We start from the raw sequence: 25,733 nt of genomic DNA, 5'->3' as shown, positions 1-25,733 counted from the left end.
ATTGTAAACTTGATTACAGCAACGGTTGCACAACGCTCAATATATGAAGAACCACTGAACTGTACACTTTTAAATATATGAACCATACGGTATATATCTCAATAAAACTGTTACTAAAAATTTTTAGATAAATGAGGCAATTATAAATCAATCATTTTTCAATTTAAAAAAGCCATGTACTGCTGAACCTGAAAGTCTCAAGGATTGTTTGCACCTTCTTGAAAATAACTGGTATTTTCTGTCATGCTTTTCTTGACAAGTTTCAAGTCACATAGAGGCACTAGTCAAGTAATACAGTAGAAGAGGCCAGGAGGCACTGCACATTAATAACCCATCCAGCTAGGTTTCTTAAGTCACGTGGAGAACATGTAACACAAAAATTAAAGATGCAATGTAAAATAAAGTATACATTAAAAATGTTATTCTCGGGGCACCTGGGTAGCTCTGTCAGTTAAGCATCCTACTCTTGATTTCAGCTCAGGTTATGATCCCACAGTCATGAGACTGCGCTCCATGTCATGTTCAGTAGGAAGAACGGAGCCTGTTTGGGATTCTCTCTCTCCCCTCGCTGCCCCTCCCCAACCCATGCGCACCCGCTTTCTCTCTCTCTCAAAATAAATAAAATAAAAACTTTAAAAGATGTACTATTCTCTGGCTTTTTAGAGAAACAGTTACTAATAGGCTACTGACATATAACCAGCTTGAGATAGTTATGTGAGGAATTAAAAGTATGAACAATATTCAATTTATTACTTGGAATGTACACTTAATAATACCCTTTCTGACAAGTTCTATCATACTATTGGAATAGATTTAAAATCAAATGAGGAGATCTAATTTTCAGTTTTTAGACATTATTAGAATGTATTCTATGGTATTACCATCTTTTAAGTTACAATTTACCTTGGTTGCTGGGTTTCAAAAAATTAATTCCACATGTAAAAAAGTGAAAGCAATTTACTTTTTTAAAAAGAGTATTTCCAAACCCTTTTTAACAATCACACTGGAATATAACTGCCTCTGAATTATCCAAGAGATAAATTACCTTTGTTGTTTCTTGATAGCATTTTTAAATTACCTTTGTTGTTTCTTGATAGCATTTTAAAAAATCTCTCATACCTGAGAGAAAATCAGCAATATAGGTGATGAGGAGATATCTTCCAAAAATATTTCCACACGATTCCAAAGTCATTAAAAAACTAACAGTGCTCAACTGGTAGCATAAGACACCTAAGTGATGAGGAATGGAGGAGTTTCTCCCCTTTCCCATACTTGGACCCACACATGTGAAGTGCCATTTCTTACTTGTAAGACTGCACAGTAGGCAACGACAGCTACTTAGGACTGAATTACCAGGAATTATTTACTGAGTTTCAGGCCCCTACCATGCTGTGGAGTTATCTGTATAATTTCTACTCCATTTCCTACCAACTCAGACTTAATGCCCATAATCGCATAATCAACTGTTGATGTTAGTGACTTTCTCTGTCCACTTAATTTAGTATCATTGTATTTAAGCCTGATGATAGTAAAATATTATAGATTCTAAACCAAAGGCAACTAACATTTACAAATATCCACCACGTCCTGGATGCTGTGCTAGCAAGCTTAACATGGATTATGTTATGTAATCCTCATTGCAACAGTTATCTCCCAAAAATAGTTATCCCCCCAAAGCTATGAGAATTCCAACAGCAATGGGAACTGTTTTCACTTGGTTTATACTCATGTTTCCTATCAATGTCATATATCTTATTCCAATAATTCATTTATACAAAGTAGTTATTAATAAGTGGACAGGCATATTACTTTCTCATACTATGCACTTAACTATGATTTAATTCTTAAATTCTTAAAGCTTAATATAACTAACAGATGTCCAAGTAAATGGTAATTGTTTATTACTGTTACAGCATTTTTAACAGAAAATTGATGGGTTAAAAAATATAAAAGGATGAGAACCAATGTACAGACAACAAAAGCCAAGATGAGAGAAGAAGAGGGCTGTTCCAAATAAATACAAACTACTTCACAATTTTACCTAGAGCTAAATTAGGAGTAAAGGCATGGGGGGAAAAGACTAAGGAAAGCAGGTATTTTGCTACCTGTTAAATGTTTCTGGTAATGGGAGGAAACCCAAGTACAGGGGTATGGGGAAGGCTCTTTACTAAATTCTTTTACTTTTGAATCAAATGAATGTATTACTTATTAAAAATTAGTAAGTACAATTTTGAGTTTCTGGTAATTTTAGTGATAGTATTTGAACTTTATGAATAAAATATTAAATATCTTAGCCACGGGTTTAACTTTTTCATCAGTACAGCTGAGTATATTCCTTTGGCAACCAAAAATATTACTCTCTAAATTAGGAACATGACTACTTTCATGTGGACTGTTGAACTCCAGGATTATACGATCTCTCTCTGAATTTGCTAATAGCTGAAAGAGAAAGTAAAGGTGATCCTCAACAGGAAGGAATCTTTATACATTTACTCAACAGCCAGTTAGGGACCGGCTCAATAAAAGAAACAATGTAGGTCCCTGGAATGCAATGTAAGAGGCCAAGATGGCCAAGTCTTCAGACTTGTTTCCATTTCCAGAAAAGCCTCTCACTCTCCAAAATTGTTCCATCAACTGCTGCTTCTTAAACAAACTTGCTTAATAAGGGCACAGGAAACCCAAACAGCTGTTAGTAAGCATGACTTTTGGTCAGGAAATGAGTTTTTGATCAGAGTATAAAACTGAAAGTTCTCTTTCAGATCTATTACTATTTGAGGTATAATATCCACTCCTTTGATTAAAGTCCTCCTCAGTCAAGCTCTGTTCACAAAGGGAGGAAAAGGATCGATTTTTTAAAATGTCATTTAAATAGCAAAAAATTTATGTATTTGAGTTCAGAATTGTTGACTTTATCAAATGTAGCTAAAGCCAAATGCTAAGTACTTATTCCTGAACAGTTTCTTAAAAATAAATAAATTTCTAGAGAAAGATGCTGGCATAGAGGTAGGATCATAAACCATACACTCAAACTTAATGAAATTAAGAAAAATAAATAAAAATGCTATTTTATTTACTTCCCGGCATGTTCAAACGTTTCATCCTCCAAATTTTAAAATTAATTTTATTATTTTAATGTTTACTTATTTTTGAGAGAGAAAGACAGCACGTGGAAGAATCCCAAGCAGGCTCCACGCTGTCAGTGAGAAGCTCAACACAGACCGATGAACCATGAGATCATGACCTGAGCTGAAATCAAGAGTTGACCGCTTAAATGACTCAGCCACCCAGGTGCCCCTGAAAATTAATTTTAAACAATAAAATGCCAAAGAAAAACATCATCTGAAAAATAAAAGCAGAGTATGCAGAATTTCACTTAAGATCTAACCATCCCACGTACTACCCCTCAAAGAATGTAAAAAGTAAGAGCAATTCTAAAGTTGCCTCCGATACTAAATTTGGAGGGAAAATGAATTGGGGGGGGGGTAGATAGGTAGTCAAAGTGGAAAGATTTACATACAGAAAAGCTATTTTCACCTCAATTGCCCATCAAATTTTTAAAAACTGCCAAGCTCACCACACCATTTTTCCCTAATAGGGAACAAGTGATGGGATGGATGACTCCAAAATAAATGAATGGATAGATAAATAAGTAAATAGCACAAAGCTAATCATTTCCAGCAATAAGCAAGATTTACCAGAACAGAAAGACAAAAGACAAAAACAAACTAAGAAATAAAAACCATGGGAAAGAGGTGAAAGAAAAGAGGAAGAAATTTCCTTTTGAAGTTTCCCTTTCCAGCAGTGAATCCACAGTACCATGGCAAGTATCCAAACATTCACCTTTCTCTCTCTCTGCTAGTTAATGTAAATAATAATAGCAAGTATTTATTGACACTTAATGTATTGGTCACTATTCTTAGCATTTCAAATGCATTAACTCAATTTAACCCTTATGATAATCCTATGAAGTATACTGTTCCATTAACAAATGAGAAAACCCAGACATAGAGGTAAAGTAATTTGCCCAGAATTAGAAAGTTGGATAATGCTAGAGTGAAGATTCAAAACCAGTCTTGATTCCAGAACCAGAGTTCCTGACCAATGGAAAACAAAAATAAAACAGAGTTTTCAATATTAATTTATATCATAAAAAGACTAAATTCAGAGGAAAAATATTAATCAAGACAGAGTATCCCATAATAATAATCAATACTAACCAAAAGGAAGATACAATGGACATAAATCTTTATACATCTATATTCTTAAGATATATAAGCAATAACCACTGGAAACATACATTGACAGAAATTTTAATTCAGTAACTGCCAGCTTATGATGGAACAAACAGACATAAATCAAAGGGGCTATACGGAAGCTGAATAATATAATAACACTGAATATGTAATGAATTCTGTATCTAAAAGTAAAGACTATACTTCATTTTCAAATACTCACAGAGCATTAAAAGAAACAAACACGATCTTAACATTAGGCCACAAAGAAAATTTCACCCAAGTTTTCAAAGACGTATAATGCTATACTCTAAATGTAATAAAACTAGAAATTATATTTTTACTAGGAAAAGCAACTTTAACCATTTAGAAATTAAAAACAAAAAGCTCTCATATACTAAACAGGATATCAAAACTGAAACTACATAGTTATCTCGCAAAATATAAATAATGGAAACATTATATACTAACCAAAGCTGAGCTCAGAGGATAAATCTTGACATAAAAATCACTTGTATTACTGAATAAGAAATAATACCACAAATACAAAAATTAAGCATTTATCTCTAGAATCTAGGGGAAAAAATACACTCCAGGAAGGCAGAAAAAAGTGCAATGATCGAGTAAAGTCAGAGGGCAATGAACTAGAAAAAAGAAAAACAAATTCAACACCTTAACATCTTTTTTGTGCTATATAACCTAATAAATTTAATCACTCAAAACACAGATATGCAGTATTATAAGTGAGAAAAGAAAACTACAGATTTACAAGAAATTAAAAGAATTATACAAGAATATTTTGTGCAACTATGCAAATACACTTGAAAAGTGGGATGAAATGGATTATATTCAAATGAAAATACCAAACAAAAGAAATAGAAACTAAAACCAAGAACCACTGGAAAAAAATTAAGATTTTACTAAAAGAGTTACCATCTAAAAACATACTAGTCTAGTTAGCTTCATAGGTAAAATTTTTTCAGACCCAAGTAACAGGTAATTGGGATGATATTTTCACCATTGTTCCAAAGCACAAAGGAAGGAAATCTTACAAAATCTTTTCATTAAGCAAGTATAACACTAAGGATTACATTATGAAAAAGAAAAAAATTTCAGACCCCATTTCTGAATTTTGAAACAAATATAATATTAACAAATGCTTTATTTGCCACTGTATTATTTTTAAAAGAGAATTCCATACATAGCATTTATTCCAGAAATGTAATCATGACCAATTATTAAGTAATCTATTAAAGAAATTCACTATATTATAGGTTGAGTCAAAACAACATATTCATTTCAATGATGAAATGGTATTTCACATCTGAAAAATCACTTCTGATTTAAAAAGAAAAACAATTAGTAAAATAACTATGCTTGATGCTGCTCTTGTCAGAGTGAAAAGCACCAGCTCTGTTTTTAAGTTTATTGAGATCTGACATATAGTATTATATTAGCTTAAGGTGTACAACCTAATAATTCAGTACTTGTATACACTGTGAAATGATCACCACAATAAATCTAGATAACATTGTTACCACTCATAATTATGGAAATTTTTTCTTGTAATAAGAACTTTTAAGATTTTCTTTCTTGGCAACTTTTTTTTAATGTTTATTCATTTTTGAGAGAGACTAAATGCACACGCAGGGGAGGGGCAAAGGAGATGGGGCACAGATTCCAAAGCAGGTTCTAGGCTCTGAGCTGTCAGTACAGAGCCCAACCAAGGCTAGAACTCACAAACCGTGAGATCATGACCAAAGCCAAAGTCAGATGTTTGACTGAGCCACCCAGACACCCCTCTTGGCAAATTTTAAATACGCGATACAAGATTATTAGCTACAGTTGCCATGCTGTACATTACATCCCTAGACAAATTATTTATTTTATAATTAGAAGTTTGTACCTTTTGACTCCCTTCACCCATTTAGCCCACCCCCTAACTCCCAGCAACCATCAATCTATTCTTTGCACCTATGAGCTTATTTTTCTTAAGATTCCACATGTAAGTGAGATCTTATTTGATCATATTTGTCTTTGATTTATTTCACTGAAGTAAAATGTCTTCAAGGTCCATTTATGTTGCTGTAAATGGCTGGATTTCATGCTTTTTTTATAGCTGAATAATATTCCATTGCATACACATACCATAACTTCTTTATCTACTCATCTGTTGGTGAACACTTAGGCTGCTTTCATACCTCAGTTATTGTAAATAATGCTCTAATGAACATGGGGGTACAAGTATCTTTTGGGGTTAGTGTTTTTGTCTTCTTTGGATAAATACCCAGAAGTGGAATTACTGGATCATGTGGTAATTCTATTTTTAATTTTTTGAAGAAACTCCATACCGTCTTCCATGGTGGCTGCAACAATCTACTTTCTCACCAGCAATGCACAATTATTTACCTTTTTCCCCATCCTGGCTAACTCTGGTTTTTTGATAACAGTTATTCGTATAAATATGAGGTGCTATCTCACTGTGGTTTTGATTACATTTCCCTGATCATTAGTGATGCTGAGCATCTTTTCATTTTCCTTCTGGCCATCTAAATATCTTCTCTGGAAACATGTGGATTCAGATCTTCTGTCCATTTTTTAATTGGATTGTTTGTTCTTTTGCTATTGAGCTATAGCACTTCTTTGATATTCTGGATATAATTTGCAAATATTTTCTCCTGTTTAGTAGGAGCCCTTTTCATTTTATTATTTCCTTTGCTGTGCACAAGTTTTTTAGTCTGATGTAGCCCTACTTATTTACTTTTTCTTTTGTTGCCTTTGCTTTTAATGTCAAATACAAAAAATCATCACCAAGACCCACATAAAGGAGCTTACCACCTAGGTTTTCTTCTAGAATTTTTATGGTTTCAGGTCTTACATTCAAGTCACTGATCTATTTTGAATTAAATTTTGTGTATGGTGTATGATAGTGGTCCTGTTTTCTCAGCATCATTTATTGAAAAGACTTGTCCCTTCTCAACTGTATATTCCTTGCTCCTTTGTGATAAACTAATTGACCATATATGCATGGGTTTATTTCTTGGCTCTCTATTCTGTTCCATTGACCTATGTGTTTGTTTTTATACCAATACCATATTGTTTTGATTACTATAGCTTTGTAATATAGTTTTAAATCAGAGTATGATGTCTCAAGCTTTCTTGTTATCAAGATGCTTTGGCTATTCAGGGTCTTTTGTGGCTCAATACAAATTTTAGGATTATTTGTTTTGTTTCTGTAAAAAATGTCATTGGAATTTTGACAGGGATTATACTGAATCTGTAGATTACTTGGGGTAGCATGAACATTTTAACAATATTAATTCTTCCAATACATGAGCATGGAATATATTTCTATTTGTTTGTATCTTCTTCAGTTTCTTTAGTCAATGTCTTATATAGTTTTCATGTGCCAGTTTTTTACCTCCTTGGTTAAATTATTTCCTAGGTATTTTATTCTTTTTGATGCAATTTTAATGTTTATTTTTGTGACACACACACACACACACACACACACACACACACACACACACACAGTGTAAGCTGGGGAGGGGCAGAGAGAGAGAGACACAGAATCTGGAGCACGCTCCAGGCTCTGGGCTGTCAGCACAGAGCCCAACATGGGGCTCACACTCACGGACCCCAAGATCATGACCTGAGCCGAAGTTGGACACTTAACTGACTGAGCCACCCAGACGCCATTTTAAATGCAATTTTAAATGGGACTTTCTTAGTATCTCTTTCTGATACATTAGTGTAAAGAAACACAACAGATTTCTGTATGTTGATCTTGTATCATGCAACTTCATACTGAATTCATTAGTTCTATCAGCCTTCTGACCAAGTTTTCAGTGTCTTCTGTATAGAGCATCATGTCATCTGCAAATAGTGACAGTTTTACTCCTTCCTCTCCAATGTGGAAGCCTTTTATTTCTTTTTTATTTCTCTATTTTCTTTCTTATTGCCTTACTGCTGTGGCTAAGATGTCCAATATATGTTGAATAAAAGTGAGAGTGGGCATCTTTATCTTGTTCCTGATGTTAGAGAAAAAGCTTTCAGTTTTTCACCACTGAGTATGATGTTAGTTATGGGCTTGTCACACATGGCCTTTATTATGTAGAGATACATTCTCTCTATACTCGCTTAGTTGAAAGTTTTTTTCACAGATGAACGCTGAATTCTGACCAATGCTTTTTCTGCATCTATTGAGATGATCATATCATTTTTATCCTTCATTTTGTTAATGTGATGTATCACACTGAACAATTTTGCAAATGTTGAACCAACCTTGCTTCCTGGAATAAATCCCACTGATCATGGTGTATGATCCTTTTAATGTACTATTGAATTAGTTTGTTAATATTTTGTTGAGGTGTTTTGCATCTAAATTAATCAGGGATACGAGCTTATAATTTTCTTTTTTTGTGGTGACCTTGTCTGGTTTTAGTACGCCAGGTCTCTTCCAGCCTCTTCCTATAATAAGTTTCATGGCCAAACTTAACGTTAAGTGGGCAGAGAAGTAAAATCCTACAATGTGCCATGGAGAGAAAATGTGTATATTTGTGAAGAGAATGTGTATATTTGCTACCATACTTGGGAACTCAGAAGAAACATGCTTTATTATTGCTCTATACTGTTTTTATTGTTTGAACCCTTTATGGAAAGTGTATGTACTACTTTCTCATTTAAAAACATGCTCACACTCAGAATTGTAAATCCGTCTGAGATGAAGCTTTAGATAACATGGTAAAAACTGAGAATATACTACTGATTACTGTAACTTTAACTGTAGGTTCAATTTTGGGAGTTGGTAATAAATTTTTGTTTAAAAAAGGGTTTTATCTGCAAGGCTGATATATTAAAGTAATATTAAATTCCACAAAAGGTTTTTAGTTTTTATTTCTATTAAGCTACACAGACTATTCTAATAAGCTGGCAATGATCCATTTTCTCATTAGCCTTAAATATGTGAAGTGGTCTCTTTCAGTCCTCAGTGTAAATATGTGATTCTGCAAATTTGGTCTGCTATTTCAATTTATAGAGGAAACTGAAGTTTGGACCACACAACAGTTAATTCAGTGGCCATGATTATTCTCCCAACATTTTGAAATACTCAACCTTAAAGTTTACTGAAAATAACTGCCTCATGAGCACTAAAAAAGCCAACATTTAGATTCTCTATGTAACATTTTGCTATATTTGCTTCATATATCTACCTATCCATCAACTGATCTTATTTTTGATTCATTTCAAAGTAAGCTGCAAACAGCAGTACATTTCACTCCTGAACATCTGATTAGAGTTCAATATTTGTTTAGGCTCTATATTTTTAAAGTTCTATAGTAAAACACACAAATGTATACTTGTGTAAGTTCTGAAAATGCATTCACTCATATAACCAAAACCTCTATCAAGATATACAAATCTTCCATCATCCCACAAGGTTCTCTCATACTGGGCCTTAATTTGAACTCATGATGCATCTCCCAAGTCCACAGTGATTTTCACAACACTATGCTACACTTCTGAAAAGGCCCAATGTGTAAGTATATTAAATATTGAGAATTTTATTCCTAACCCTCAATAATTAAGGTAGTTGAAATATGGAAATGTGAAAGAAAAAAATCCTAGAGACACCCTCCACCAAAACCAGACAGCCTAGATAGCAATATCTGTAGCAAGCGACTGTACCACCTTCTCTCCACTAACTTACCCTAAATAAACAAAATCTTCTATTTGCATCACTCAGAGTTCAAGAGTTAATCCAGAAAGAATGGATGTGACAATAAAAAAATAAAAACAAAAAACATCTCACATGTTCATCTCTTGTACCTTCAATTAAACCAACAGAGGCTTGGGGGCAAGACCATTTCTTATGCTTCTAAAGTAAACACTGGGTTAAGTCTATATGCTTCAGGGGTTACTATGAGAAACAGTGGAGAACTGAAGAAAAAGCAAAAGCTTTGGAATCAGCCAAATCTGAGTTCAAATTTCTTTATTTTTATTAGCTATATAACCAAGTACAAATTACTTAACTTCCCCATGCCTCAGTATCTCATCTGTAAAGTGAGGCCTATGTTATACCTTCCTTTCAATGTTGTTTCTCAAATAAATGACCTACATAGAGACCCAGTCAGACCTCTGTCCTGGACCTCGAGTTTTAGGAGGAACTACTCTGGCCCTCTTCTACCCACACCCCTCCCCAAAGGTGAAGAGATCATGGGTCCAAAAGGACATACACACCATGAGCCCACACTTCTACCACGGACTAAGCTCTGGGTAACCTAGACCCAGGAATTCCTTGCCTAAACAGAGCAGCCTGGCTTCTAAGTTGTGAAAGAACCTATTCCCTGGGTCTCACTTCCTGAAGGAGTACGAACAAAGCATGGATGTGAGAACTGGGGCATTGAAACATATGTGTGAAGCCCCCTCTCAGAGAATAGAATGGTGTGTAGGGTAGGAAGAGATACAGGTTTAGGCTCAGAAGACGGGGTGGGATCAGAGCATGCAGACACATCCTGGCATGTAGGTCTGAAGAATCCAGGATTTCTTAGTTCCAACTTGACGTTCAAGGTCCATGTGAAGGTTTATTTGCCAAAGTGGAAGGACAAAATATATCTTATATAACAGTTTGTTATACACATATGGTATGTGGGTCTTCATTTATATTTGCTCCAAACCATGCAAATGTTGCAAATGGGCCTATCTGTATCCACTACCAATAACCTACCATGGGTACTGACATTCACTTTCATATATTGTCATGTATAGTTACATAACATTATCATGAGTTAGGTTTCACTAACCTTGTCACACATATAAAGAAACAGACAAGCTTAAGAAGCATACCCAGAGCCCTCTTTTCTATCTCCATCTAGTTTTCTTCTTAATTCTGGAATATCGGAGTTTCCTCCTCTGTAACTTCAATTCTAAACTCTCCAAGATAATGTGCCCCTAATCCTTTAGTCCTTATTCTCCATGACCTCTCTCTTTGGCACCTGATGGTGTTAACAATTCTTCCTTAGAACATCTTTCCCTTTGGCTCCTAAGGCTAGACTACTGCAATTCTTCTCTTAGCTTTTGCTCTTTACCTGGCTCCTCTGTTTCCGGATACCATCTGCATAAAGCATATACTCAATAAAAAGTAGGATTTTTTAAAACCTAAAAAGAAAAGCTGCCATCTTTAAATACCATGCCAGTTACTCCACTAGGTGAAACACACAAGCACACTATTCCATTTATTCTAACAGCACCATAAAACTGAAGCTCAGAATGATTGACAAATTAATCTATATTTGACGCCTGGCTCCAACACTTCCTACCTTTATGATCCTGAGTAAGTCCCTTAGCTTCTCAGAGTCCCTGCTTCCCCATCTGTGTCATCTTACATTGTTCTTGTGAGAACTAAACGAAACTCGGGATGTAAGAAATGCAGCACGTGATCTACAGTCAGTAAATGTTAATCCCCTCCTCTTCTTGTTGCTTCCAGGTAAATATATTAGTGTGCATTTTTCTCTTTCCCTGTGTGCTTTTCCAAAGATGAAGTCCTTGGTCTCTTGATCTTCTTTCTTTATATACCATGTCTACACTTTATCACACTTGTGAACCCTACTCTTCCAAAAAGATGGTCTTGAATTATCTGAGTCCAATTCTAAGTGTCCAGACCCACATCTCTGAGTTCTGCTAGTTATTTCTACTTGAGAAGCCCATTGTCTACCACATCAAACTGATCCTTTTCCTCATAAAGCAAAGAATGGAAAGCAAAAGACTATGGATAGCATAAAATATTGCGAAGACAAAACTGATAAAATGGATAATAAAGAAGCTAATTTCATGGTTTCAAGCTTCTCTGAGAAAATTATAAGCACTGAGAAGATTCTCACAGATCATGTCCAAATTTCCTCCCTTCTTCTTCAGACATGAAACTCAAATACTTCCATTTCCCTAACCTAGAAAGCTTCAAATCTTCTCATTCCTTTGAATCCTCTAACATTTAAATGCTCCATTCATCAAACATCTAATTATATACTATCTTCTATTACTGATTTTCATGAATTTACATCTTATCTTCCTAACTATGCTGTAAGTTCTTTAAGGCCAGCAACCGTCTCTTATACTTTTAATATTCTTCAAAATGCTGATTGACGACTATTATGAAGAAATGGTCAAGAACTCAGAAATCATAAAGTAAGATGTTTTCATATTTTTCCCTGACTTGGAAGGAAAAGCTTCTTAAATCAAAAGCTTGGGGAACCTTCCATAAGCAGAAAAAGTGTGACAAACAGTAAACGTTCTATTTAGATATCAAGGTTTCTAGTCTTCCGTTATAAACAAACAAACAGGGACACCTGGGTGGCTCAGTTGGTCGAGCATCGGATTTCAGCTCAGGTCATGATCTCCTAATTTGTGGGTTCGAGGCCCGTGTCGGGCTCTGTGCTGACAGATCACAGCTTGGAGCCTGCTTTGGATTCTGTGTCTCCCTCTCTCTCTTTTCCCCTCCCCTGCTCATGCTCTGTCTCTCTCTCAAAAATAAGCAAACATTAAAAAAAAATTAAACAAAATCCTATAACATGAATTTCCTTAGCCATGTGCTAGTACTTTATAAATTACTTCCAAAAATTGTGTAAACTTTTCTTCAAAAATTATTTATATTTTCTAATATACTTACTAGTTATGTTAATTTCTGTTAAGCAATTCTTAAAACTCTAAGTCTCAAAAACCGTGTAATATAAGCTGATGTGCTCTTTATTAAATTTTAAATAATTTTAAAACTTTTAAAACCGAAATGACAATAAACCATTAGTCTAAAGCTTATTAAAAGAAATGGCTTCCTTCTTTGGTTGAATATATTTCAAATTTGGAAAAATTTGATGAAATTACATTTTCTTTATTGTGATCAAAACAGAACTGCAGGGTAATAAAACTGATTTTGATTTGCTCATTTTACCTGAGTAGCTTTATCTTTCATGCATGAAGGGTAATGAACATGAGGATCCCGTGGCCACTGTCCTGTGAGATAAGGTCCTGTTATCGTATCCAAAGAAGAGGTTCGCCTTATTGTACTAGAGGTTCGAACTTGCTGAGCTTTTGGCCTGTCCACTATAAAAAGTGAAAAAAAATTAGATTAGTCACTGATAAATTATGTAAAATTTAAACTTCATAGTCTGTAGAATGTCACCCTGCCAAGTTTCCTTATGATACATATTTACCCTAACAGCTCTTTCATATATGACCTGATGAAGTTTGCAGACCCTCTCCAAAGGAAAATACATTCACATATTAAATCTTGCATATATTTCCAGGGCTGTCAGATGCTTGTTCACCCATTCAGAGACCTATTCTAAAATCTACCCATCATCTTCACTGCCATTACTTTAATTAAGACTCTATCATGTCTCCCCTGGACTGCCAGTTTCTTCACTGCTATCTCTGCATCTATCTCAATTGGGCTATATCCCAACACCACTAAAACAAACAAACAAACAAACAAACAAACAAACACTTCCATGGTTAATTACCATCTTAAAGTTAAAGCCTGTATTTTTTACAATTTGGCTCCCATATACCTCGGTGCTTAATGGCTTGCTACTCCACTATAAATCCATGCTAACTACGAAGTGCCAAATGAACTAACTGCAGTTTCCCAAATGTACAACACTCCCTTCTCTGCCCCTATACATTCTACTACTTCCTGAGCAGACAACCCTCTCCTTTTGTGTTTCCCTGACAAACTCTTATCTCCAAGAGCAGCTCAGGTGTCACACCAACTCTGTGAAACCTTCCCCAAGGCTTTTCTTTCTCCATCTCTACCCTTGGTTTCAGATATATGTGACCCCCTCTGCTTGCATGGAACTGTAAGTTTGTCTTTCTCCCCCACCAGGACTTAAGTTTAGTCTCTACAGACTGAAAAGGAATCAATGCTCAATACTACTTAAATCAACTTATTCATAGCTACACAAAAATAACATGTATAAAGAACCTCGTATTGTAATTCAATTTCCTCATTTATGTATGAAGAATCTGGCCCAGAGGGATAAAACAGAATTGTCCAATGAAAGAGAACTGCCAACAGGAGCCAGAGGTAAAAAGGAAGCAAGATCTCCAGACATTCTACACAGTTTAGTCAATCTACTCTAACAACCTACTTCCTTCCATTTGGGTACTGTAAGTACTGCTTTTCAAAATTAAAATGATCATAATGAACTCTACAGTTTCTTAACAAAGAAATTATAGTCTTTCCATATACACATCCCCAATAATTTACCACCGACGTGCTTTCTATAATAAAATCCATCCAATTACAAGCTCCAAAGCTCAGAGTCTCATCCAGGGTTACAGCTCACATGGAACTAAAATGCCTTGCACATTAACAACAATTAAGGAACATTTGTTTTGAATACTGTCCTTCCACTATCTTCCTGAAGCCAGACTATACAGGGTTTTTTTTGTTGCTTTGTTTTTTTTATCAGAAAACAAAACACTGTATACTTTGGTGTTATCATATTATTTACATATCTTAAAACTGCAGTTTTGATTTTTTTCTTTAACCCGAGAGTGTTACAAAAGATAAGAAAATTACCAAATTTCCTCATCTTTATTACTTAGCTCTAATTTCATTTCACCATGGGCAGAGAATCTAGGATACCTACTATTTCTATCTACTCTTTGGAATTATCTGAAATTTTCTTTGTGACCAAAAACATGGCCAATTTTTATAAATATCTCATGAGTCATGAAGAAGATATATTTTCTGTTTTCAGAATATAGGTCTTTATTAGTCTTGTACCTCAACTGAAATAAAAATACAGAATATAGGAATAATATAATTATCATCTGGATCTGTCACAAATTTAGAGAAGAACTCTAAAATTTCTAAAGTTCTTTTGAGATCTAATAATTCTCTTTATTGCCATTTTTTATCATTTACATTTTAGTTCTGTGTAACCTGACACATACTGATCCATGATATCAGTTCTATGGCTTACATACTTCACCATTATGATCTGTTCCATATATCATGTTTTAAACTCTGTCAAATTAAACATTAACATTGTGACCCCTTTTGCTCTCTATTATAATTTGCCTGATATCCCTACTCTTGAATTTTCAATTTCTTTCAATCATTCTGTTTACGCATGTGTCCTATACTCAGTATATAACTAAGCTTTTTGGGGAAAAAAGCTTTGCAGTAAGCCTTCTTGTAGAAGATAATTTTATCCCATTTACATTATTGCTATAGTAAATTTAACTTGTCATGTAACTTTCTTCTTCCTATTTGTAATGCTTTCTTGCTACTTGTCCTGTTTCACTGTTTTGTTTTTTTTTTTTCTTCTCTCTTACCTCCTCCCCCATCACAACTAATACCTATGTAGACTGTTTTTGGTACTAGTAGAAGTTATTTATATTAATTCCTTTAAGTATTTTTTTTCTGGCTATAAAAGCAATACCCACAAATTTTAACAACTTTGGGAAAAGGAGAAAATATGTCTCTCATAATCTATAACAATTTGTTTAAAAATTTTAAAAGTTACTTTATATTCCCTCCACCAGGAAGACACAAGAGACAAAAAAGATTGTCTTAAAAAAGAACCAACATTTATAGCAGTCCACCACTAAATACAAAAAGTCCTGCATAAAGGTCAGCTGTAGCCAGAAAATGAAGAACCACTACATGTGGAAAACTTGTGCCTAAACTTACACTGCTCCGAACTATTAAATTGTCATACATACGCTACTTACAACTATTAAAACTCCTCCTAACTTGGAAAATAAACCATAGGGACCATTTTTATGTCTTATAATGAAGAAGCAATATAAATGAGCTTCTTGATCTATATATTTCAATCTATATCAAATAACTCTTGCTATATATTTTATCACTGGACCTTTGCCTATCACTCTCAAAAGATCACATGTTCTCCACGTAATTTCCATTCTCTAGATTAGTCACTTTGTCAGAACTGTGGTCTTCAAGCTATTTTGACTAAATACTCTTATACGTAAGCATGGAACAACATCTGCAGTTATTCATTTATAAATGAGATATGTACTGTATTACTAATACGTTAAGCATTATAAAACTGATAAAACACATGATATGAGGAAAAATAAAAATACACGTGTGGAAAAAAAACAGAAGTTATGATGTTTTCCTGTATCTCAAAAGATGGCCTTATTTATTTTAATGGACCTGAAACTGGGTGCTAGTCTCAATGTACAGATTGGCCACTTAGCTCTAATTTTACAAGATTATCCTACTGCTTAATGATGTTCAGAATGTGTAGACAAGCACCAGACATTACCACCACCAAAACAAACAAAAAGATCTGCCTTAAAAAGAGAAAACAAGTTAGGACAATGCAGTGTCTATATCTTGTTACAAAATTCATTCTACCAATCATCATTTAAAAAAAAATTAAAGTATATGAGGCATATATTCTTGATAGGTCCTATTACAAACATATTCTTTATTTTTTTATGTTTGTTTATTTATGGGGGGGGCGGGGAGGGAAAGAGAGAGAGGAAGAGAGAGGATCCCAAGTAGTCTCTGTGCTGTCAGCACAGAGATCTCACAAACCGTGAGATCATGACCTGAGCCAAAATCAAGAGTTGGGTGCTCAAATGACTGAGCCACCCAGGTACTCCCGAACACTCTTTAAAATAAAGATTCTCACCAGTGCTCACAACCAGGAAAATTTAAAAGATAGGGAGTTAATTTCCAAATTATTTCAAGTGTAAAAATCAGATTAGGTTTGAAAATTGGCAAGGACAGTACTCTTCCAGGATATGATTAGCCATAATAACTGAATCTATCAAATATTACTAAAGCCCTAGACTTAACAAAAGGTTTGTCAAAAACAATGTAATTCTATTTCTTTTTTTTTTTTTAATTTTTTTTTTAACGTTTATTTTTGAGACAGAGAGAGACAGAGCATGAACGGGGGAGGGTCAGAGAGAGAGGGAGACACAGAATCTGAAACAGGCTCCAGGCTCTGAGCTGTCAGCATAGAGCCTGACGCGGGGCTTGAACTCACGGACCGTGAGATCATGACCTGAGCCGAAGTTGGCCACTCAACCGACTGAGCCACCCAGGCGCCCCAATGTAATTCTATTTCAACAAGATGACTTGTTACCATTATCCAAATTATCATGGCAATTAGCTTTTATATATATATATATATATATATATATATATATATAAATTTTCAAATTTATATATATATATATAAATTTTCAAATTTATATATATATATATATAAATTTTCAAATTTATATATATATATATATATATATATATAAATTTTCAAATTTATCTGAGAGAGGACAGAGAGAGAGAGAAAGCTCACACAAGCACACAGAGAGGGAGGGAGAGGGAGAGAGAGAGGGAGAGAGAGAATCCCAAGCAGGTTCTGCACAGTCAGCCCAGAGCCCAACATGGGGCTCAATCCCACAAACCATGAGATGATGACCTGAGCCAAAATCAAGAGCTGGATGCTTAAATGACTGAGCCACCCAAGTGCCCTGGAAATGAATTAGTTTTTAACTGCCTCAACATCTAAGCCTCGATGCTCACCAGTTTTTATTTATTTAATTCATGGTGTTATCTCCTATCAACTCAGGGTTTTTTTTTTTTCTTCTTTTTTTTTTTTTAATTTTTTTTTTCAACGTTTTTTAATTTATTTTTGGGGCGGAGAGAAACAGAGCATGAACGGGGGAGGGGCAGAGAGAGAGGGAGACACAGCATCGGAAACAGGCTCCAGGCTCCAAGCCATCAGCCCAGAGCCTGACGCGGGGCTCGAACTCACGGACAGTGAGATCGCGACCTGGCTGAAGTCGGACGCTTAACCGACTGCGCCACCCAGGCGCCCCTCAACTCAGGTTTTACAATCCAGTGCAATACGGAAAATCAACACTGGCTTTGCATTACTTACATATTCAATACAATAAATTGTCTATGTCATGGTTACAGCTGTGATTAGAATATGTAGTTTTGAATTGAGTGATCACAATTATTTCTCTAATTATTACAAAATTACCTCAATTCAAGTAGATCAAGAGGACACCCTATGAGCTAGAAACATACATTAGTAGAGTCAGTCTTTGAATTAATTTATAAGAGTTTAACTTAATAGAATTGCTAAAATAAATATTCAATTATATTTATGTAAGGTATGAAAGAAAATCAATTAAATAAATACTTAGTATCATTACTTAAGGAAAACAGACATCAGGAAAACAGTACCTTCATAAGTGGTGAAACCAGGTAATCATTATTACTAAATAAAACTTGCTAAATGTCTGCCATATGGAAAGCACTGTTATGTTACATGTACCAAGGGAAATTGCAAAACAAGTTTCAGATTCTCTTCAAGGAGTTTATATCCTGGTTAGGGGTAGACATGATACATACAATTAAACTATAATATAAAGTAGTATATGTATGGCAAAAGCACACCAAAGGAGAGGAAGGGAAAGAAAGCAAAAAAAAAAAAAAAAAAAAAAATTAGGCAGCAGATACCAAGAATGCTGCTCTCCAACTACACAAAAGGAGTAGTAAGAGTCTTTGCCATGCTACTTCACCAGTCCTGCTGCTAATACCCTTACTTAAATAGTTGAGGGTAAAACACAACTAACTTCAGCAAAAAAATACGATGGTTAGAAAAAAAAAAAATCACACCTATTTCCAGTACTATCATTCTATTAGAATCAGAAAATGACTGTTGACAGCAACAGTCTATAACAAGTCGTCCTCATTACATTCATCTAAAAGTTGTTCTTTCCTGCCCCTCTTCACCTCATTGAATAGGAAGCCACATGGCAACAGCAGTTGGTAGGCCTGGGTCTCCTGAGTACCTACTGAGAACTATACAAAATACTTCTTGCTCTCTAACAACCAACTGGAAATTCAACTTTAGAGTAATAATAATAAAATAGGCTTAAATGCATGAAGCTACGGATTAGATAACCCTGAATTTGAATAGCAAACTAGCACTGTTCAAAACAGTTAAAACATGCCTGATATCTAACTGCCAGAGCAGTGTAGTATGATGTTAAATTAATTAATTTGTTCCCAACAATGTTTACTTCAGTGGCAGTGAAAAATAAAGTTAAATACAACTTCTGCAAGCTAAAAAAGAAAAAAAAAAGTTACTGAATATTGGCAACTTAAAGAACTATAGCTCCAGAATAATATGAAACAAGCCACCAACCACATCTTCCAAACTAACCTTACCAGGTGACAAAGATGATACAGTATTTTTGAGTGCCATAATGTAGCCATACAGAATGGAAACCAACACAAATAAAAAAGTACTCATATTTTTTCTTGGACCATTAACACACTCCAACCTATTTCATACTATGTTCACCCTACTACAAAAGCAAATAAAAATTGTCAGTTCTCTGTGTTTAGCTCTCAATTAATGATTATTAGCCAAAGCTTTCCATCTACACTTCATGATTACATGAAGCACATCCAAACTTAAAGAAAGCATTTAACAATTTATTTAAAACTTCTTGAAAAAGAGCTATTACTCCTTCAACTATTGTGTAATGCCTAAAATTCCATGAAACTTAGCCATTATAACGCCACCAGAATGAACTGCTTCTTTATTCAAAATCCATCACTGATTACCATTGTAAAGCATCTTCCAGCCATTCAATTGAGCAAAATGCTTAAGACAACTAAGTACTAATACCACTTTTCCAGTTCTTTCTATCACAGAACTCATAACTAGTTTTCAAAATGTCACATTACAATGTGAGCCAATGGTACCAAAACAAACATATATAATATTTTGTCTTGAATTTAAGCTCCTGAAGTATGTAAAAACATTTTATCCTACCACAGTTGTAGTAAAAATAATCATGTTTATCATTTAACTTTGCTAACATTAGAAATGAAAACAGCCATTAAGTCCCACAATGTGTTGGTGTGTGTCTGTGTATGCCTTAAATTACCTAGTACTGATTAGAACGTTAAAGAATGCTTTAAAAAAAAAAAAAATTGAGAATGCTTTTTTTGCCACTACAGTGTTAACACCTGGGCATGTCTGAGAAGTAAAAGAAACAGCTTTCTAGTATTTCACTTAGAAATGAGATCTTAGGCAATCCTAGAACAGAAAGACACAAGGCTCTCAGGCAATTCAATGGTGGACTAAGCAATGGAACTCAAGGATGGGATCCTGTGTGGCTTTCTTACAAGGATGCAAGTTACCAGGCCAGACTCCAAGAGATTCTAATTCAGAAATTATACAGGGGAACCAGGTATCAACACATTTTTAAACCAAACCAGACTGGTTCAGATGCTTCATAAGGTTTGGAAAACACTGAGGTCCTAAAGCAGTGTTTCTCAAAGTCTAAGACTTTTGTTAAATATGCTCACTTGTGTGCCTGTTTTCTTATCAACCATGTGAGACTCTTTGGTAGAGGAGAGGGATCAAGAAATCTGAATTTTTAGTAAACATCCCAGGTGACTCTTAATGCTATTAAAAGCTTAAGAACCTGTGTCTGAAGGACTGGGACCAGATCCTTTGGAACTGTAGATACTCAAAAATAAAAACCTGCTATGACAATAATTTACTCCCATTTAAAGGCACTGAAAGTTTGACTACATATACCTAAGGAAATATCCTGCTGCAAAGTCAACCAACTCTTTGAAATCTGCTCCTAGCAGCTAAACTTCTAGAATTTAATAAATTTAATACTCATCATCTCCTTTAAAAGGTTACTTTCTAATTTGAGGCCAGCCATGACATAGGAAAATTCACATTTTAATACAGAAAACTCTAGGCAGAATGCTTAGGCACACCAGAAAGATGAGATAACAAAGTTCAATATAGCTTCCTTTGGACAGAGATCTTCCTGTCCAAACAGGGTATTGTGCATGCAAATAAAAGTGAAGTACAAAAAAATTTACTTCCTCAAACACATGAGGAAGTCTGAAAAAAATAGATTAAGTAGGTTCCCTTATAAAATGAAAGTGCCAGAGCAAAATTAAATCAAATATATAGGTAAAGTGAAATTTAAATTTTAATAATTAATTTGACTACAGCATTTAAGACTGAGTTTATTAACCAACCTTTATCTTTACAGAAAATCAATGAGCTTTTCATGACGTCTAACTTAATTCATTCATATTATAATTTCAATCTTCATCATTGAAAATCAAAACAAGTTCACTAAGCCAAGATTGAAGACATTAAATTATCTTTCTTCAACTTCAACTTGAAATGATACAATTCCTAATCTAGTGGAGATCAAGAACCACTATAAATAAATACAGGTTGGAAATATTCACCCCACTGGCTCACTCAGGTTAAAAATAATTTTGCTAAAGGCCTATTTGTTATCAGGGATTTGCTTCAGTATTTCTGTAGTGAGAGCTCTTCCTCGAGAGCCGTAGTTTTAAATTATTATCACTGACAAAGATTTTCTCCTTGGCCAAACTTTAGTCAGGCTCCTCTGAACTCTTCTCAACTAGGCCCTAACTTTTGGGCTTCCATGTTTGTCTCTGCACTGTCCAATTTTAGCAAGAATCCCTACCCTCAATATTTGATCACTCTTGATATCTGATCAAGTTCCTCATCCTCCACCACCCCCATGTGATATCTGATCACCCTAGACTGCCTTCGACAATAACCCTGTGATGTCTGTTTAGCCAGAATCCTCCCTTATCCCAATGTTTCCTTCTTAGTAATTTTCCATCCACTAACACTCACCCTGCTCCTTGGCTAGAAATCCCCACTATTCTTTGCTGTATTCAGAGTTTGAGCCCAATCTCTCTTCCTCACTCCAAAACTCCATTGCAGTGGTCCCTACACATATTACGACAGTCTCCCTGAATAAAGTTTGTCTTACCTTTCTTTAACAAGTCTCATAATTTTTTCTTTAACATCACCAGCAACATTAAGAGTCTCCTTACCTGACAAGTATAAAGAATGATTTCCAAAATAAATTGCCAAAGTTTTTTTTCAAGTGTATAAACAAGAATTAACAAATGTAAAGGGAGACTGGTATACTTTTCTAGCCAATCTAAAGTACGTTAATATTGGTCACCTAGTAGAATTATTACTAGATTCGGTTCTCCAAAGTCAACATAGTCCAGGCACTTTACTAATGGCCTTTATAGGTCTTTCTTCCTTGACATCTAAGAACACAAAAACACATAGGCCATATAAAACAAAATCATCAAAATAAAATTAACTTCAGATAAGAGACAGGAAGGACACTAGATCTGAACATGTTAGCTGAAATCAAACTAAAGGGCAAAAACTGAAGCCCTCTTAGTGTGAGTAGATTCTGAAACACTAATCAAGCATACCTGGAATCGTGCCACAGAGGCAATCTAGAAAACATGCAGAAATGACCATATGGCAGCCCTGCAGAAATCTGGAAAGGAACCAATCAAGAAGTTGACAAGAGAAACAAACATGCTTCCAACCAAACTAAGCCTGACACAGCCTGTAACCTGAGATTTGTCAAGAAAACAATTTAAAAAAATGCAGTCATGCAGCCATTTAGGAATGATCTTATGGGTTACAGCTCACTCAAATTTGTGTGAAATGGCATCTAAGATGAGATAAGGAAAGCCTTCAAGCTTGTTTTCAAAGAAAGCCCAAGAGAAGATCTTTATGTATCTTCTGTTTTAAAGAAAATTTCACTAAGATAGCCATAAAGCCCGGTGACATGCAGTGGAAGAACACGCAACAAAGTAAGATGGGGCTCTTGACATTTGGAATACATCTACAAAGAAATTACATATGTGGTAGAGAAGATGCTAAAAAAATTTTTATGCATTTTTTTTTCTGGTAGCAAAATAATAGTCCTTTAAAGAACCTTGGTGAAGTCATAATTAGTAGAAGGTTCATAAGCTTTATGAACTTCCAATGAATTCAATTCACAGAGATTCCAAACATCTAAATCCATTATGACTAATGGGCTGAGACATTAAAGAAATAATCACCAAGTATTAGCAACTATAAAAGAACCAAAATAAGATGGTCAAAGATGAAAGTAATATTGTAATTGAAAAGAAAGTAAGTGGGGCGCCTGGGTGGCGCAGTCGGTTAAGCGTCCGACTTCAGCCAGGTCACGATCTCGCGGTCCATGAGTTCGAGCCCCGCGTCGGGCTCTGGGCTGATGGCTCAGAGCCTGGAGCCTGTTTCCGATTCTGTGTCTCCCTCTCTCTCTGCCCCTCCCCCATTCATGCTCTGTCTCTCTCTGTCCCCCAAAAAATAAATAAACGTTGAAAAAAAATTTTTTTTAAAAAGAAAAGAAAGTAAGTATTCTCTAATCAGGAGACAGAATATTCCACAATAATTTGTTTTAAAGAGCTAACTTCCAGTTAAAGCATTGGTAGAACTTGGAAAATTTTTAACCAAATGAGGTAGATTCACTATTATATCCCAATTTAAAAAGAAAAACAAACAAGTGCCCTCTTCAATACCTATCACCTGCTTAACCCACCCTCTCACCCACACCCCCTCCAGAAACCCTTAGTTTTGTTCTCTGTAGTTAAGGGTCTGTTTCCTGGTTTGTCCATCTGTCTATATGTCTCTGTCTCTCTGTCTCTGTCTCTCTCCCCCCACCCCCCTTTTTTTTTTTTTTGGATGAGCACTGAGTGTTGTAAGTGATGAATCAGTAAATTATACACCTGAAATTAATATGACATTGTTTACCTGGAATTTAAATTAAAACTTGGGGAAAAAAAGAAAAAGTAAAATAGATTTTATAATGTGGAAAAAAAAAGAAAAACAAAAAGGCTACAGAATGGGTCATATCTTGACTACAGTGTGACAACCAGTTTTACTGATGTACTCACTGATTTTTAAAGTAGGAAACAACTTCACCCAAATTGTGATATATAGCATTTTTCCTCAAAATTTACCTTTTAATGAGGAAAAAATAGAAAAAAAAAATTCACCCATCTAGAAAAGGATACTAACATTTTTTTCAGCTATTTTTGTTTGGAATATATGTCCATACATATAGTAATTCTCTCTCCCTCCCCCTCTCTCTCTCTCTCTCACACACACACACACATGCCCTCTCTGTTACCCTCCAGAGTACAGTTTCACTTCATAATACTAACCTCTTATTTTTTATTTTAGCACTATGGCAGGTTTCTAATATATGTAGCATTTTGTGTCTATTAAGTAGAGCAATAAATCAATATTCAAGACAGTTCTTCATATAAAAGTTTTGTCAAGGGGCACCTGGGTGGCTCAATCGGTTTAGTATCTGACTCTTGGTTTCAGCTCAGGTTAGATCTCACAGTTCTTGAGTTTGAGCCCTGCGTCTGGCTCCACGCTCACAGTGTGGAGACTGTTTGGGATTCTCTCTCTCCCTCTCTCTCTGTCCCACCCCCACTCGTGTTCTGTCTCTCAAAATAAAGAAACTTAAAAAAAAAAAAAGAAAAGAAATCTTTTATCAAAAAACTGCAGAAGTAGGAAAAGATTTTACAACTCCCTGTGACAAGAGAGCAAAGAAACTAGTCAAACCAAAGACCGAGGGAAAGCACCTGCAACATAACAATGTCACAAAACGGCCCCACAAAAACTTCAAATCTAAGTGAATAGGGACAAAGATTCAGAAATTAAGACCATCATGTTTTGAACATCTGTCTGAGAGGCAGCAGAAGGAAAGTATGTGGGCTTCTGACAATCCTGAGAACAAAAGAAAACCAATCACTATTGGGTAAATGGAAAGGACAAATCTGAGAACAGTAGCCAAAATTGGAAGGGGGTTCTACAGGAGTGCAAGAGGACACCAAGTGAATAAAGTCTGAAGTAGTAGAACTATATGGCTAGCCTCAAACTTAACAAAACTGCTTCCAATACAGAGTCCAACAGAAATTACTGGGAGTCCAATAAAAACTGAACATAGCAGGGACAATACAAGCAAAGCAAACAGAAAGTTCAGGTAAGTTGGGGAAGGTAGTCAAGGAGAATGATAACAAAAGCAAGACGTTTTAAGTCATTTTATAAAAACAAAAGAAGTGAGAATACTAGAGTTCTTAAGCTAGAAAAGCTCTACCTGAATGATGTCCCCCTTCTAAAAACACAGTAAAATTCATTTCACCTAAAATGTGAGCAAGAGAAGAGCAAATAAATCCCACATAATTATTTTTTAAGTTATTTTTGGAAGAGACAGAGAGAGCATGAGTGGGGGAGGGGCAGAGAGAGAGAATCTCAAACAGGCTCCACACTGTCAGCACAGAGCCCTATGAGGGACTAGAACCCATGAAACTGAGATCACGACCTGAGCCGAAACGCTCAGAGTCGGACACTTAACTGACTGAACCACTCAGGCACCCCAAACCCACACAATTACACTATGAGGGAAAATAGGGCACAAACAATAAATATTGACCTACGATAATGAAAGCAAGAAAGAAACACATGACCACGTAGGATGAAAACTGCAACCTAATAGCTCAAAACAAGCTAAAAGTCTTTTTTAAATGATAGAAGCAATGAAAAACCTCAGGATTAGAAAAATTCG

General features: G+C 35.1%; 1 protein-coding gene across 1 annotated transcript in view; it reads right to left on the bottom strand.

Moving 5' to 3' along the window:
* GLCCI1 (glucocorticoid induced 1) overlaps positions 1-25,733 on the bottom strand; it is a 123,325-nt gene that overhangs the window by 59,663 nt on the left and 37,929 nt on the right. The window contains exon 3 of the mRNA XM_047837007.1: positions 13,177-13,328. Within this exon, the coding sequence (XP_047692963.1) occupies positions 13,177-13,328 (152 nt within the window). The remainder of the gene's footprint in view (positions 1-13,176; positions 13,329-25,733) is intronic.

Source organism: Prionailurus viverrinus, chromosome A2 (assembly GCF_022837055.1).
Source record: "Prionailurus viverrinus isolate Anna chromosome A2, UM_Priviv_1.0, whole genome shotgun sequence".
Lineage (NCBI taxonomy): Eukaryota > Metazoa > Chordata > Mammalia > Carnivora > Felidae > Prionailurus > Prionailurus viverrinus.
The sequence above is the reverse complement of the archived record's forward strand: the minus strand, read 5'-3'. Positions and strand labels throughout refer to the sequence as shown.